General features: G+C 40.8%; 2 protein-coding genes across 2 annotated transcripts; both read left to right on the top strand.

Moving 5' to 3' along the window:
* The first annotated feature begins 750 nt into the window (after positions 1 to 750).
* On the top strand, positions 751 to 11835 carry hspa4b (heat shock protein family A (Hsp70) member 4b). Its single transcript, XM_086020778.1, has 19 exons — positions 751 to 1083; positions 1659 to 1716; positions 1901 to 2041; positions 3523 to 3645; positions 4165 to 4264; positions 5692 to 5825; positions 5924 to 6168; positions 6248 to 6324; positions 6409 to 6560; positions 7886 to 7992; positions 8084 to 8217; positions 8647 to 8831; positions 8934 to 9026; positions 9475 to 9630; positions 9713 to 9838; positions 9915 to 10022; positions 10112 to 10231; positions 10351 to 10512; positions 11298 to 11835. The coding sequence occupies exons 1-19, from the start codon at positions 977 to 979 to the stop codon at positions 11499 to 11501; spliced, it is 2532 nt and encodes an 843-aa protein (XP_085876904.1). The 5' UTR covers positions 751 to 976; the 3' UTR covers positions 11502 to 11835.
* Positions 11836 to 12595: 760 nt separating this feature from the next.
* gnpda1 (glucosamine-6-phosphate deaminase 1) lies at positions 12596 to 17774 on the top strand. The gene is made up of 6 exons (XM_086014037.1): positions 12596 to 13076; positions 13237 to 13338; positions 14752 to 14934; positions 15047 to 15231; positions 16490 to 16664; positions 17559 to 17774. The coding sequence occupies exons 1-6, from the start codon at positions 12953 to 12955 to the stop codon at positions 17615 to 17617; spliced, it is 828 nt and encodes a 275-aa protein (XP_085870163.1). The 5' UTR covers positions 12596 to 12952; the 3' UTR covers positions 17618 to 17774.
* Positions 17775 to 17786: the final 12 nt, after the last annotated feature.

The raw sequence follows: 17786 nt of genomic DNA, 5'->3' as shown, positions 1-17786 counted from the left end.
GCTGCCCATTACGATCCTAACTAATCAAACCTATTACATGTCTTTACACATTCATATTAACTGAAAAGGCGTGCAATTTTTCTGACATCTTTACATATTCCTACGTTTCTCAGAAATAACCACCTATTTTGCTCTTTGCTACTGTGTGAATGCAAAAATATCCTGGGACTTCAGATTACAGATCCTTCTGGTGTATTGCAGCATAATGAGGCTCCTCCTGTGGCATTGAGAGTAAAAACAGCTTGAGTGATCCAGAAGGACCATTAGTTAAAGAACCAAAAAGAGAAGTCACGAAGAGGCATTTGTGTCAGTTTTCATGGCATTAGGAGAAAAATTGTATCCATCCAAAAATGCTATTATCTTGCAACATGTTGCAAATCATGAATTTGTAAATGCATTACAACAGTGAAAAATATCACTTTGTAACTTTTTTATGATAACGACTGACAATAATTGAAAACTCATTCAGTAAACTGAACTGATTTTCCAAATGAAACTCGATTTTTTTTACACGTTGAATTTCAATACCGTACTGAAAAAAATCTGTGTTTGGAATTTTTTATGGTAAAAAAAAAAATCTGTGTTAGAAATTCAAATTCAAACTCCGATGGCACAGATTTGCTCCCATAAAGAGCAAAGGAACGTTTGGAGGGTCTGTATGTACATGACGTAAAGGCTGCTTCCTTACGCTACTCTATAGGGCCTGTAGGTGTCGCAGTCGCTTCCTATCCCGTCCTCGCACACTATTGGCTGTCGAAACGGATAGAAAATTCCTGAAGCCTCTCGCTTCATCTGCCGGTGTACCGCATGCTGCTGTGCTCAGCTTCATGGAACAAGAACAAGGGTGCACCAACGACGACCGCTGAGTGAAATCCTAACCCTGTAGCTGATCGGTCCTCATTTCACACGGAACTGTACTGCTACAATTCCCGGTGTATCCTCTCTACACTACATTGCTCCGTTAGCTAGTTTTAAGATGTCAGTTGTAGGATTCGACGTGGGCTATTTGAACTGCTATGTAGCAGTAGCCCGAGCCGGTGGGATCGAAACTGTCGCCAATGAATATAGCGACCGATGCACACCGTAAGTATGAGCGATGGCTTTACTTTTGTGTCGTCTGCGTCTAATAACGAGTCGAGAATGTTCGCAAATTCACCCGTGATCATCTTCTTGTGTGAAGCTAACGATGCTAACTTGGCGAGGTAGCATGCTAACGAATTTCACAACAGGAAACAGCATGTGAGTGCTACGGCTAATGCTAGCGACCGTGACTGTCGTGATTAAAAGACGTCCCTGTTTTTTTCTCTGCATTAAACATTATTTTATTTTAATTTACATTCACCAGGAACTACTGCGTCATTGTTAGAGGATCTACTATAGAACAACCCAGGGCTTTTTTTAATGCCCGTGGGCACTGAAAAGCGCGTGATTTGGAGGAGGCCGTCGTGCACTAGCTGTCAAAACAGCTTGATCAATTGATTGTACTTTGTTCGCCTCCTAATCCCCAATGAGACGCTATTACACTGATATAGTTCAACAACACTTCGCTAAACACATTGAAATTCATCACGTGAATGCTTATTGATTGTGACAGGTTCATTGTAGCAACAAAATGTACAAAAAGGAGGACGAAACGGATTTGTCTTCTCTATTCATAGAGCATGCGTTTCTTTTGGACCACGGAATCGATCAATTGGTGCAGCTGCAAAAAGCCAGGTATGATTTTATTGGGCATGGTACTTATGGTCTTGATTAGTGATTACAGCATTGTTTATGGAGGGTTTTGATAATGAGCATGCTTAGAATGTGGCATGGGTGGTAGTGGTGGTATCAAACAGTTGCAAAATGTGTTCACTCACTTTAACCATTTGTTGACATTAGAATCTTTGTGGTTGAACAGGTTGTCACAAATTGCAAGAACACGGTGCAAGGCTTCAAGAGAGTTCATGGTCGGGCGTTCTCGGATCCATTTGTGCAGCGCCTCAAATCCAGTCTGGTCTACGATGTTGCACAAATGCCCACTGGGACTACTGGAATCAAGGTAAGCGCATAGTGAGGCATTTCCTTTGAAGTTAGTTCTTCTGTTTGTTTTTTCAAGGTCTAGAAAATGCAGTAGTCCACTTGTGCAAAAAAAAAAAAAAAAAGCATGTAGATAAAGACTTGCTGCCATGACGAAGTTGACCTCCCCGGTGTCATCATGCTAAACTGTGAGAAAGTGAGAAACCCATGTCAGCATAGTGCACAACTCAATGTACGGCTGTGCAATTAATTGAAATTTAATTTCAATTACAATTATTACACTCCACGATTACACAATTGGCATAATCATAAAAACCATTATTACTATGCATTTATATCCATTGCTTATTTACACAAGGAAATCATACTTGAATGTATACACCTTTTTTATTTTATAATAACTAATTTGATAAATTTTGGTTGGTCCAAAAGGAAATTACATAGTTAACACAGTGTTTTTAAAAAAGTATTTTGTCCTTGTATATTTTTGTACATTTAAACATTTTCTTGTTTTGTACCAAAAAATAAATAATCGTTTGAGTTATCGTGATTTCAATTATTACCAAAATAATCGGGATTCATATTTTTTCATCTGAAGGAACCATTCAGTTGGTGCTTTGGGCGGGCCAATCTGCCTGTGCAGGCAGGGCAAGTCGTGCAGCAAACACAGAGAGAAAAGCACGCTGCAGCAAGCAAGAATAAAGCAAATTTTAATTTATCGGCCTTAAAATAAAATAAAAAAAAGGCAGATGCCAATAATCGCCAAAATGCCAAATAGCGGCCCCGATAATCGTCCCGGCCGATTGTATGAAACAGGACGGAGTGGACTATGTAGGTTTGTTTGTATATGACAATGTAAAAAGATAATTTACCTGACCTGTTTCGGCAATGTATGGTACTGTGTCATGTCTGGCTCATCTGTTGGTTTGTTATTCTGACAGCAGAGCTGACTGGCTGCAAAGACAACCGGAAATAAAAATGAGACTGTTACACTTAGTAGTGAGTAGTTGACAATTCACTTTACCGGTGCTTGTGCTCAACCAGCATTGAGTTTGTAACAGTAGCCCAAGGCTAAATAGCGGTTAGCACAATAGAAGTCAGCTACCGTTGTGCTCATCAAAGAATCTTATTACTGATGTTTATGTACGTTTAATATATTGACTGATAACCAAGGTAAGATATTTATTTTATCAGTGTTACCAAACATTACTGAACTAAAATGTAAAGATTGAAATTGAAGATGTAATTTGTTTTCTAAAGTTGCTAAGCCTTAAAGATAACTTTCAACAACATGCTCAGAACATGGATTCAAGATCTGTGCCGGTGCCACTTACATAGGCACTGTTCTTTTAAGTCAGTGGTTTGGAGCCTTTTTCCCACTGGAGTCCATTTCAAGTTTATAAAGGCCCCCGATGGCCGTACCAATTTTGTACTGCAGCGATCTAACAAATATTTGCTATATGAGAATTTGATTCAGTAGTGTTCAATTGGCTACCCCTATAGGTCATGTATATGGAGGAGGAGAAAGTGTTCAGCATTGAACAGGTCACTGCCATGCTTCTCACCAAGCTGAAGGAGACCGCAGAAAGTGCGCTGAAGAAGCCCGTTGCTGACTGTGTTGTCTCTGTAAGTATCAAATCAGTACAACTCATGGAAAAATCTCAACCTTCACACACACCATCGCGAAGCAGCCAGTTTGAGTTGAAATACTTTTGTAAAGATTTTTTCGACGAAGCCATTCATTGTATACAGCGCGATTGGGTAGGTATCAACGCCGTCGGGGTGATTTCAGAAGCCGCGTCCAATAGGAGGATAGCTGGCTGAGTGATTTCAGAGTGTTTACAGCAGTAGACCAACCAGTGGGAAAAGCTTCCCTGTCGCTTCCTGGTTGGCTGCGACGCAAGCACTTGCAAATGTGGCCGGGCTTGTACCGGGGTGCTGTCATCCTTGCTCTCTGCCCCGCAGCAACTGCCAAGAAAACAAAGTACAGTGTGAAGAAGTCTTCTGTGAGATTTTCCTCCTTTTCAGGGAATTGGCTCCTATTTTAACAACAAAAACCTCCATGGCAAATTTGTTAATCCATTTGTGAAGGTTAAATAGAATTTCTAAAAACATGCAAGAAAAAACATTCCTGGTGTTTCCCAGGTTCCCTGCTACTTCACTGACTCTGAGAGGCGATCAGTGGTTGATGCTGCCCAGATCGCAGGACTCAACTGCCTGAGGCTCATGAATGAAACGACTGCAGGTGCGTGCCACTTTTTTTTGTGAATGTTCTTTATGTACTGTGGGTTAAGTAGCCCAGTCAGCATCCTCGATGGCTCCTTTACAAGGATACTCTGGCTGAATTTACACTGATGTTGTAAGTGCCCAATTCCAATTTAGTGCCTGAAAGTATTAATTGAATAATTCGATTACAAAAATCTCTACTTCGAAGCTTTGCAATGATCTTTTGTTCATACGGACTAATGTTACTTCATACCCGTGCACCACTCCATGTGGAAATAAGTTGCACGAAGGTTGCAAGATAGGAGGAAAGACGGACAATGTCCACAATTTGGGAACTTGTCACACTTAAAACAAGGCGAGTGTCCAATGTGCAAATCAGAACTAACAATCCAGAACAGAACGTCGACAGACACCACTGGTGAGTTAATGTTTGCCACTTTAGCTAGAATGCATTGCCCGCACCGGTGGTCGAGCATAGAGAGACTGCACTTTCATTTGCCTCTACAACTGAGACCCAGTGACTCAATGTGCAGACCAGCTAACCGGGGCAAACACCAGCCAACTACACTCTCGTTGAATGTTGCACATCACTCACAGGGCCACGCCTTTTAGAGCCACATATATTCAAAGCCACAGATACTACAGTGTGGAACGTTAAAATGGCCATCCTCAAGCGGGTAAAAATGATACCTGCGTATTTTGTATTGGTCTGGTTGTTCAAAAATGCAAAAATCAAATTTTGATCCGATGAATCCATGAGTTAATCGTTGGAAGGATCAACGCAAAATATATTTGATAGCCGCACCCCTAGCCTGTAGTACCTAAACGTACTGTATGAGAGTTGTTCAAGTCGTGAGCTGTCGCTTGGTCTTTTTTTTTTTTTGCTTTGCTTTGTGCTACGAGCGAAAAAGGAGCGCCACAGTCGTGGATGCACTTTCAGCCGTTTACTGTCAAACACAAAATGAGAACTCTCGCACGAGCTTCCTTATTTCTGAGAGCAGCCTTGACCTCTTTTTCAGGAATTCTCTAGATATTTTTGTTGCTAGGATACCGGCACTCGTCTTCGAGGAGATCCATATTACCTCCTTGTAAATTATGAAAACTCTTTGTCATGGTCAAGATTATTGTGACCACTTGAGGCAAATAAATTGTACTGTATAAGCAGTACGCATTTTGTGTTACTAACATCAGAACGCACAGTATTTGTGCGAAATGTAACTTGTGATTATTTTACACATGGGCCAGTTGATACTTACACACTACAAGCAAAGTAGCAATAAGTATTGGTATTCTGCCAGCCTTCATTTCATCCGTCACACCCATGCTCGTCCTGCCATGGCACGTTTTCTTCCAGTACATGAATTACACACAGATGATTCCAGGCTTTTTTTTTTTTTTTTTTTTTCTGTCAATAATATTAATTATGTAACAACTGTTCTTCTATAGTCGCTCTGGCGTATGGGATCTATAAGCAGGATTTACCTGCTCCAGAAGAGAAGGCCAGGAATGTGGTGTTTGTGGACCTGGGCCATTCTGGGTACCAGACATCAGTGTGCGCTTTCAACAAGGGCAAACTCAAGGTTGGGAATTGTCAAAAAAAAAAAAATGATAATAAATCAGCGCTATACGAGCTCCGTCAGGCTTTGCCTCAACTTATTCTTCCCCCTCCGTCTCCCAGGTTCTTGCCACAGCCTGTGATCCCGAGCTGGGAGGCAAGGATTTTGATGAGGTATTAGTCAAGCATTTCTGTGAGGAATTTGCCAAGAAGTACAAGCTGGATGTGAAGTCCAAGCCCCGGGCTCTGGTCAGGCTCTACATGGAGTGTGAGAAGCTGAAAAAGCTCATGAGCGCCAACTCGTCCGACCTGCCGCTGAACATCGAGTGCTTCATGAATGAGATAGACGTGACGGGAAAGCTCAACAGGTTGGCCCAAGATTATTTCTTTTTCCCCCCTCATCAAGTCAATAGTCATCTCACTTGTCGCCTTTTCTCTATGTACAAGGGGTCAGTTCGAAGAGATGAGCGCTGACTTTTTGGCCAAAGTGGAGCCTCCCCTGCAGAGTCTGCTGGAACAATCCAGTGAGCAACACGCCGTTTAATGCTTTGTATTCATGATACAAGTGCAACTCTCCAATCCTGACACTTATCTCCGTGCCCTCTAAGAACTTAAAAAGGACGACGTCTATGCGGTAGAGATTGTGGGCGGGGCTTCCAGGATCCCCGCCGTCAAAGAGAGGATCAGCAAATTCTTCGGGAAGGAATTGAACACCACTCTGAATGCCGACGAAGCGGTGGCCAGAGGAGCTGCTTTGCAGGTACATTACACCTCCTCCCTTTTGTTGACTGACACATTTTCTCATCTTCAGCCTGAGTATGTGGCAGAAGCTTGACTAGAAATGTTGTCTGAGGTGAAATGCAAGCTCTATGGGGTTAAATCTGGTGACTTGACTTGGCCAGTCTAACTTTTCCCACTCACGAAGTCCTTTGTTTTGTTGTTGTTAGCTGCGATCGTTTTCCCCCTCTTCTCTCAGCTTCAAAATGGTTTTGCTTCTGTTTTCTTGTTTGCTGTACAGCAAAACGTCGCTGTCCTGTGATAAACACTTATCTCCAATTTTGGAAATATTTTAAATTTCACTTTAATGTGATGTCTGTAACGCTGATAAAATGATTCATGTAAAAATAAGAAAATGAAAAAAAATGGGGATAAGTGTTTTTCACATGACAGTGACGAAATGCAGTTTTCACAGGTGAAACCCAAATTCCCAAACAAGCACTATCTCATGTTTAAAGGGGAACAAGGTTGTAATGGTTGTAACAAGGCATTCTGATAAATATTGTGTTTGTAGAATAAGATTTAATCCACCCGTTTTTAGCCATCTCTGGGGCCGGCCATTTTGTCACTTCTGTCGACTGAAAATGACATCACAGGGCTCAGGTGAACAATCACGGCTCGCCTGTTTTCTGAATCTGAGCCATGATTGGTCGTTGTCTGTGTCTTGAGCATCTGTGATGTCATTCAGTCGACAGAAGTGACAAAATGGCCGCCCCCACAGATGGCTAAAAACAGGTGGATTTTGCTGCTTCACTAGAATGCCGTGTTTCAACCAGTGGGCATACATAGAACATATTCTTGAAAAAAAAATTTGGGGGGGTCGACTTCCCCTTTTAGCAATCAATGTAAAAGCCAACACCTGAGGAACTAGAAACACCCATCAGTCACACAGTCCGATCATTTTTCTCACTTGGAAAAGTGGGTGGCTTCAAACAAAAGGTGCTCAACACATTTAGATGTAAATACCAAGAAATAAAAGCTGGAATTCTGCACTTTGTTCATGTTCATCTTTTGATCTGAAATGGAAATGTCGATATACAACAAAAACAAGGAATTGATCTTGCCGTTCCAATACTTGATATGTAGAGACGGTTGATCATACTTAAATTTGTTTCCATGTGAAGCATAGAGAGGTTCTGTTGTGATATGTAATATTTCTAATAACCATTTGTCACTCCTCGATGTGACCTCTGAAGGGAGGAGCTAACATGCAAACCAAGGTTCTAAGAACCAAAGCAGTTTTTACCCAATGTGAAAGTGATGCCTTTGCCTCCATTGCAAAGTGATGACATCGCTCCCTTTCCACAGTGCGCAATCCTGTCACCTGCCTTCAAAGTGCGTGAATTCTCCATCACAGACGCTGTTCCATATCCCATCTCCTTGAAGTGGCATTCTGCCGCTGAGGAAGGTGTCAGGTAAAGTAAATCATTCCTGCTCCATTTTTCTACTCTCTACTCCTCGTTTTGAAATGCAGCATTGATGATTTGACACCTTTTTATTTTGTAGTGATTGTGAAGTGTTTCCCGTCAACCACCCAGCACCTTTTTCCAAAGTCTTGACGTTCTACCGCAAAGAGCCTTTCTCTCTGGAGGCGTACTACTCCAATCCTAATGCGCTGCCCTACCCTGACCCGACCATCGGTAAGCAACGAGAGTGAAGCCTCAAAGCTCAAACGCAATCTGTTCTGGGAAGGTTGCTTGTGGACCTCGGCTTTGTTCATACTAACAATTTTTCCCATTTGAAATACTGGACGTAGTCCATGCCACGGTGAAACTGCTGCCATTATAAAACTTGACACGAACTATCTTGAAAATGTCAAATGAAGTTAGTCATTGTGATATCAAAACAATATAATGGAGGCTGTAAGAGTCTTACTAATCTATATTTTGCTTTTCTTATGTTCTTCTTACCAAAGCTTCTCTAACTTGCTAAAAATGTGTCCCAGGAAATATTTAATGAGTTAGGCAACGATCCCATCAGGATAATCAAATGCAAGCACAACGATTGGTGTTATAATGTTTGTGTGATATTGGTTCCTAATTCTTCCCCGTCCATTTTCTTCCAAACAGGTCAGTTTCTGATAAAGAAAGTTGTCCCGCAGGCTTCCGGTGAGAGCTCCAAGGTGAAAGTCAAAGTCCGAGTGAACATCCACGGAATCTTCAGCGTGTCCAGCGCTTCCCTGGTCGAGGTGATCAAGTCGGACGAGACGGAGGAGCCCATGGAAACGGAGCAGATCAATGAAAAAGACGGGGAGGTAATAAATGTTGCCATCATCTGTGAACTAAACCGCCATTATGAGCTGCTACCGGATTAGTGCTTGAGGCGTTAAAAAAAAAAAAAAAATTCCGCTTTGCAGAACAAGATGCAAACTGACCAGGAGGAGCAGGATGAGGGAGAGGGTCAGAAAGAACAAGAAGAGAAGACGCCACGAGAGAATGAGGAGATGGAGGTGAATTGAAAATGTTTTTCAGCACAGGCGGGTGAATTACAAATGTCAACAATAGTGATATTTGAACACTTCTTAAGGACTGAACTTATGTAGAAGCTATGCAAGTACATAAAATACACATCGTCGCTGTCCTGTGAAAAACACGTGTCCGTTTTTCCAGGAATAGTGTTTCCATGTTACAGACATTGCATTAACGTGAACATCTTTTAAAGATCCAAAATTGGACCGTGTTTTTCACAGGACAGCGACGATATACTGGCTATATAAAATAGTCAACTGACTGAAATATCGCGGGTGTTTTTCCCAAATTGCAGCCTTTGCGATTTTAAAAATTGCCATTTTATTACATTGAAATTAAATTCATTGTTCAGTCCTACACTAAGCCTTGCTATATTTAATGCCTGTTGTGAAGTATGTTTTTTAAAAGGTGCTAACTCCCCCCCCTTAGACTACCACAGAAGAGGGCAAAGGCGAAAAGAAGTCTGACCAGCCCCCTCAAGCGAAAAAGCCCAAAGTCAAAACCAAAGTCTTGGATCTTCCCATTGAAAACAGCCCACAGTGGCAGCTAGCAGATGACATGCTGAATCTTTTTGTTGAAAATGAGGTACGTACTCACCACCACCACATGCACACATTACCAGAACAATCCGAATCTCATTTATTGACTCGAAGTAATCTCCCCTCAGGGTAAGATGATCATGCAGGACAAACTGGAGAAGGAGAGGAACGATGCCAAGAATTACGTGGAAGAGTACGTGTACGAAATGAGGGACAAACTGCACGGCATGCTGGAGAAATTTGTGGGCGAAGCTGTGAGTTGGCACTCCGGACCACTTGGAGAGCATGAATGAGACGAGGAGTTCCTAATGCTATCATTTTTATTTTCAGGAAGGAGAAGCGTTTTCATCAAAGTTGGCGGATACTGAGAACTGGCTGTATGAAGACGGAGAGGACCAACCCAAGCAGATGTACATTGACAGGCTGGCAGACTTGAAGGTAATTGCATTTTATAGAAAACCTTGTATTGCTGTGTCAAACGGCTGAAATGAATATTTTGACTGACTTAAAATGGTTGCTTTCTGCAGAAACTGGGCCAGCCTATCCAGGACCGCTACACAGAGGCTGAGGAGAGGCCGAAAGCGTTTGACGAGTTGGGGAAACAAATCCAGCAGTACATGAAATTTGTTGAAGCTTGCAAAATGAAAGTAAGCTTTTCAAAGCTTGGGTGACGTTTCTGTATCCACAAACCTCTCAGTCACACCAAAAAAAAAAAAATACTTTATGGAGTATTTTTTATCTGATATTGAATTTCTCTGTTTGGCAGGAGGAGCAGTACGACCACATCGACGAGGCCGACGTCACCAAAGTGGACAAGCTGGCCACCGAAGCGATGATGTGGATGAACAGTGCCATGAACCAGCAAAGCAAACAGAGCTTGACGATGGATCCCTCTATCAGAGTTAAAGAAATTCAAGCGAAAACCAGGGTGAGAAGTTGCATCATTGCTGCATCATTGCTGCATAGTGCTAGAGAGAAATAATACATTCATTTTTTTATAACCTCCAGTAAAACTACACAAATAGGCAGTTACACATTCCATCGTGGCTGCAAATAACCTTTATTTTAACATATTTTAACCATTCGTAGCGCGGCTAAACCAGAGTGCCAACCATTTTCGAGGATTTTCACCCGTCTTTGAAGGCCCACAGAATATTGTTTTATGGCTATATAGACATGAGACCTACCAAAATTCCTGATTTGGTCTGTAACGTAAGAAAATTGGCAAGAATGTTGATCATTGTTTTTCAAAGTTAAAAGCAGATGTTTGCAAATGTTATTTATTCTTTTCTGTTCTTTTTAGTCTTATTTTGAAGACTAAAAGATAATTAGTCTGCTTTCATGGAGGACTACAGAAATCTAATGAAGTTCAAATTCTGAGAATGAATGATTTTCAATTTAAACAAGGCCTCAAAGATAATCAGAATATATATATATATAATATAGATTAGTTGTCCATTGTTGCACCTTTAAGTTTAAAACTAATAAAAATACATTTTCTGTCAACCAATTAAAGGACATGGCTATCTCCAATCATACATAAGCATTTGTACAAATGATCATGTGATCTGTGCAGCGGCGGATGGATACGGAACTCGCAGCGGAAGGCCTTGCCTTCAATAAACATCAGTCTCATTTACAAAGATCCAAAATAGCAGTTTTTCTTTCTTTCGTTTTCTTACATTGTGTTCCATTCTATATGAACATTTCCAGGAGCTATTCTCTGCCTGTAACCCTACCGTGACCAAGCCCAAGCCAAAGGTGGAGCTGCCCAAAGAGGACACGCCAGCTGAGCAGAACGGGCCTGTGAACGGACAGGAGAAGGCCCAAGAAGAAAGCACCGACAAGGGAACGAGCGAAAACACGGGCAACGCCACCTCGGAAACAGAAAACAAGCCGGAGATGGACCTTGACTGAAACGGCATTAAGCCTCCCAAGTTTGGGAGCTGGCCGCTTGAGAATGAGTTGCTGTCTTGCGTGTGTTATCAGTGCAGGTGGAATGTTTCAGGAAATGCACTTAAGTCAACAGCAGGCAGAGTTTTTAGCACACTAATCCCAGCTGCGGGTAGTGGCTCTGTCTGATGCCATGGCATCCATCTCCCCCCCCCCCCCCCCCCTCGATGACATCATTCTGAAGCCAGCTGCAATAAGCCTGTTTGACGAGCGCCATCATGATGGTATTTATTTCTGTTGTGTGCTCTGTGTTCTGGTCTGTGTCGCAATATGATTTTAATAAAGGTATTGAAAATCACTTGTACTGTAAGAAACTTGCAAGGCCTAATTCTTAAATGTGATCCAAACACTAAACTGAAACACTGCATATGCTCCATCTGTCCATAACATTGGTGGTGTGCTATATCTTGTAACCCAAACATAACGATCAGTAATTCTGTCTTTAAAATTAAAATGCCCCTTTTTTAATGATGCAACTAGAAGAGAATAAAGAAATGTTTGTTATTGTGGTTTCAGTAGTGTACAAGTGCACTGTGCCCATGGTTCCTAAAGGTGACAAAAAACGTCATACTGATAAATCTGAATGCTGCATTATGTAAAATAACGGGAATAGTGCAAATTGAACGTTTTATCAAAAACGTATTAGTCACGTTAATTCACAATTTGCCATAGACTTTAAAAAATATATACTTTATGTTCGGCTCGTGTTAACAGGGGGCGCCGGAGATCTTTAATACTTTTGGCGCTGTTTTGTGACATTGATTAGTATGAATGCATCTTATATCCATCCGTCAATTATGTACTTTAATAATGTAATTCATATAACCAGTTGTGTGTTTTTGTAGAAACATGTCTTTTAAGGCTTCACTAGACTTTCCACCCATCACTAGTTACTAATACGCAGATTTTGGTGAATGTTACGTCGATATCAAGTTTCGATTAGCTGGGAAGACAAACGTATTCATTTCTGTAAATACACTTTTTGATTTTCCATCAAAAGCCTCTAAAATGTTTGTTCTGGTCATGTGATTGACACGTAATTTCCGCTGCGAGTTCCGTATCCATCCGCCGCTGCGCAGATCACATGATCAGACAGACGGCGCACACACTTTGAGGCAATTGCAGCCCGCCGCGAGTGTTTTCTACATGGTCTGTAGTGACAATAGTGTGGTTGAAGTTTTAGCTTTAACGTGTTCTGAAAGGTTGTTTTTTTAGCAGCTTTTTTTTTTATAACTCTCTAGTAACATCAGTATTCTAAACGTACTGTAACTGGATTTAGTTCACACCTTGATGAGTCTAAAGTCTGATTAGGCTAAAGTCTGATGTAGGTGCGATTCGTCATCGAGGTTAACTTTAGATAAAGTAGTGTAGCATATCTCTCCTGCTTTTTCTTTAATTTTTTTACAATCGTGAACATGAAACTGATTATCCTCAATGACTACGACGCGTCAAGCGAGTGGGCTGCAAAGTACATCAGGAATAAGATTTTACTTTTCAAACCTGGACCCGACCGTTATTTCACTCTAGGTCTTCCCACTGGTGAGTATCCGATTGACAACCTCGTTATTTTACAAATGCAACACTAAGAATACGTGATTTTTTTTGAGGGGGGGGGCACAAAACCAGTGAAGTAGCTACAGCACTATACAGTACAGTACAATGTTGCAGCCTAAACTTTTTTCCATGGCTTTTTCTCCAGGAAGCACTCCCTTAGGCTGTTACAAGAAACTGATTGAGTATTACAAGAATGGAGAAATCTCTTTCCAGTATGTCAAGACGTTTAACATGGATGAATATGTGGGTAAGTCATCACTCTGCAATGCAAACATTTTGTGCTTTTTTTTCAACACAATTTATAACAATTCCCAGTTGCATTAATAGCATGTCTGTGACTTGGCTTTCGTCAATATACCCCAAGGATGAGGAATGAAAAGTGAAAACACAGTTTATGCACCATATTTCATCCTGCTGACATCAGCTCATATACTACTGCTGGGCCAGAGAGTGAGGAGATAATGCGAGTGGCCCCGATGACAATGAAAGCATTCTAACTTTCGGTGGCTGCGGTTCATACGCCACACTGTTCACCAAACACACAATACCTTTTAGCTTTAACATGATTGAGAATCAGAATCAGAATAAAAACCTCAGCAAACGGGCATACATTAATACTTGGCACACAGACTAGCACATGTGGAGGTGGGGTGGGGTGGAACAATACAGTCCACCGGCAGAGGGCAGGCTTGGCAGACAACAGGGTGCCACCACATCCCATTCTGCAGGTGCGCCATAATAGGAAGGGAGATTCTGGGACTGTTCCAAAGTGAGCTGCTTGGCAAAGGCGGGACATTTAGTACAATACCTCGGGCTGATTGGGTGATACGGCAACTTGTGCACGCCTACCAAACTTTTGTTTTGACCAGTCCCGGAAATGGATGAAAATGTCATCACCAGCAAGCACCTTAATTTGACCAGCTGAGTCCTGTTATGCTGATAAAGGGTGTCTTAACACAACATTATAAATCAAACCGATTGTCAACCAAGAAATGTTTTCGCGCTCGAGCGTCTGGTGGCATCAACATCCAGAAGAAGAATCCAAAGCAACGGTAGTTTTGGGAAAAGGCTGACAACAATTCAGTCAACCTTGGGTTTTTCACTGGAGCTCTCGATTGTGCTTGGGCAGCCGATCAAAAGTGAGTCTTTTGCTCTGGGACTTCGGCCAGCATAGACACGGATTCATTGAATTGCTAAATTAACCCCACTGTTACATAACAGTACAGCGAAAGGGTAGATATGCTTTGTATTGTGTATTGTGTATCTTTTTATTGTGCGCCCTAAACAGATACGCTTCCGCTCTAGTGAAGTAAAAAACAAAGGAGAGTCACGATGCCGAAGGATTTTTACATGTTATTGAATGGGAGAAACAATCAAACACACAAATCCAAAGTGATAACACTTGCAAGGCCACGCCCCGTAAAAGCCTCATCCTGCAATCCAATCCTGCTTTTTACACCTACAGAAAGCAATGGCCCTAGGGTCAGTTTATAATACACATGTAAAAACATGGCTAAGGAGTCTTTAAATAGGGTGTCTTTATATCGCGGATTTCACTTATTGCGGGAGGTGGATTATTGTAAAAACATTATGTGTCCAAACAATAAGTAAATTCCTTTCATGCTTGACCACTGTGCTTTACTAAAACCCTAAAATGCAGGACTTCCCAGGGATCACCCGGAGAGCTACCATTCCTTCATGTGGAATAAGTTCTTCAAGCACATCGACATACGAGCCGAGAACACGCACATCCTCGACGGCAACGCTGCAGACTTGCAAGCAGAGTGCGACGCCTTCGAGCAGAAAATAACAGCGGCCGGGGGCATTGAGCTTTTTGTTGGAGGTATTGAACTGACCCCAGATTAAGCAATGTGTGTTTACGACATACCTTATCTTGCCATGGCATCAAGACATCAATCTGTTACATCATGCAAATGCTCTTCCTGTCATCTCAGGGATCGGTCCGGATGGCCACATCGCCTTTAACGAGCCTGGGTCAAGCCTGGTGTCTAGGACCAGGGTGAAGACTTTGGCAAGGGACACCATTGTGGCCAATGCTAGATTCTTCGATGGAGACCTCAGCAAAGTGCCCACCATGGCACTGACTGTTGGAGTGGGCACCGTCATGGATGCAAAGGAGGTTAGAGTCGAGATCAGTGTCGACAGATCCTCAAATCTCGACAAAAATGCAAGAAGGCAATATATGTTTGCTTTGTTTGTTTCAAAAGTGTGAAGTGTATCCTAAGTGCATTCATGTTAGCATGTGCTTTGGCAAAATTTAATTCTCAAAGTCATTCCTACATTCTCCTCACAATGATGACAGAAAAAGTAGATACACGGGGTCCAAAATTATAATGGTTAACAAAACCGACAAAATAACTGAAACTAAAGTTGAAAAAACATTTTCTTTAACGAAACAAAGTAAAAATGAGAGTGCTTTTAAAAAAAAAAAAACACACATAACTAACTGAAAGTACATTTTACGTTTATGAAACTAACTGTAATTATAGCGAAAATGTCCTTCGTTTTAGTCTTTGTCAATTCTTTCCATAGATAAGCTTTTAAGTTAATTTAAAATGTACTTATTTCAGTATTGCTGTCCGTCCGTACAGATAAAGGAAGTTCAGTCGTTTGGAAACAGCAGTTTACTCTGCTTCATTACACAATACTTGGTGACCTTTTTTTTTTCCATCTTGGACTCAACAAATGTACCATAATGTAAAAAAAACAAAAAAAACCCCTAAAACTAAAAAAAACCCCACTCTAAAAACAAATTGAAGCTAACTGGAAGAAAACAAAAGTCAAAACGAAATAAAAACTAACTACAGTATACTACCGATAATGAAAAATTATAACCCTGATGGGTGTCCTGGTCCTCGCTTTACGCCAGAGTTTTTACGGCGACGTAATCTGAATTTGTACGTTAGTCGGAATGCATGGTAGTCTATCTCTAACCAACATCAACGCAGTTGTAATTACAGTAAATATTAGGATAAAAAAACAGAAATGAAAAACACTCAAAGCGTTGCACAACATTTGTAACCAGGACCGTCATATACCAGGACCCCTGTACCTGTCCACTTGGGAATTATTATTATTGGTCATGTTGTAGTGAGCTGCATGACCTTTTCTTATGCCGCAATAACTTGCATTTCTGGTACTATAGTTATCACACCCTTTTTTTTTTTTTTGCTTGTGTTGTGGGCCAAATTTTGAGTTGCTACCGATCTTGCAAATACACCGCCACTCAAAGGAAGTAAAAACAAAATGAAGCCACAGTCCCTGATGTGCGTTTAGCCCTTTAGACAAACAGAGTGCAGACACTTTTTTTTTTTTTTTAAATCACACTGCCCTGATAGCATCATAAAGACTACTATTTTTGTTTATTGTCTCCACAGGTGATGATTCTCATCACTGGAGCTCACAAGGCTTTTGCTTTGTACAAAGCCATAGAAGACGGTGTGAACCACATGTGGACCGTGTCTGCATTCCAGCAGCACCCACAAACTGTCTTTGTGTGTGACGAAGACGCCACTCTGGAACTGAGGGTTAAGACTGTGAAATATTTTAAAGGTGAGATTTAAACACAATATTACAGAAACTGAGAAACGTATTGCTGTCGGATTTAAAAAAAAAAAAAAAAAAAAAAGTAAGGCTCCGGATCATGCAATTATGTGAGAAGCATCACATGAAAAGTTTGTTATACCAATATCTCTTTCATGTTATTATTACGTGAACGTATGATGCTTGTATCCATGCCCAACCATCTGATAAATGAGAAACGACACTAGCTCAAGCGGGTTGGCTCAGGTCTTTAAAATCCTCCTTTGAGTACACAGACTGATAACAATCTCATCCATGGTGCTCAAAAAGTGTAGATTGTCACTGTGCCACTAGCCCAGTATAAAGTACAGGGTGGGTAAAAAGTAACCTGACATTAAAAAATGGCAATAAAATCCATATTCCTACTCCAAAAGTGTTTTTCATTACATGGGAAAATTAAAGTGAAGATAAGAAAAAAGAAAAAGTAAGTAAATCGCTATTCTGGGCCTGATTCGCTCTTGAGGATTTAAGTGACCCAAGAAATAAGACAATAAGAAATCTCATCTAGTGTTGTCTTAATAATTATTTGTAAATGTTTTTTTTGTTAAATCATAATGACTAAAGATTTTTATGAGCAAAATCTAGTTACTTATCACTCACCCTGTAGAAATTCATTAATTCGTGTGAATGAGCCATATTCTTGCTTCACACCTCTTCAGTCATTTCATTTATTTATTTAATCTGAGATTATTTTAAATAAATATATATTGAAATAACGTGATTTCATGTTATAATGTGTAACCATCTTAAAATAATGTGGTAAATTGAGCCTGCGAGACCTTTTTAAAAATTGTTGCTTAACATCAAGTAAAATTAATTTTCAAGATTAACATTCTTGTTTGTCTTTTTTTGTCTCTCCTGTAGGGATGATGCATGTGCACAACAAGCTGGTAGAGTTCCCCGATTTAGAGCCCAAGAAATGAGGATGCTTCATACAATTTTTGTGATTACGCATTTTTTAAAACAAATGTAGTAAACATTCCAATAATTCATTTATATTTTGGCAGTGAAACATGGATTTGGAAATAAATTTGATAATACTGCTCTTTCACATTTATAATAAAATGGTTTAAAGTTGAACTTGGAATCATG

Source organism: Filicampus tigris, chromosome 2 (genome assembly GCF_054856515.1).
Source record: "Filicampus tigris isolate MCC_2025a chromosome 2, RoL_Ftig_1.0, whole genome shotgun sequence".
Taxonomy (NCBI): Eukaryota; Metazoa; Chordata; class Actinopteri; order Syngnathiformes; family Syngnathidae; genus Filicampus; species Filicampus tigris.
This window is presented reverse-complemented; position numbering and strand designations above follow the sequence as displayed.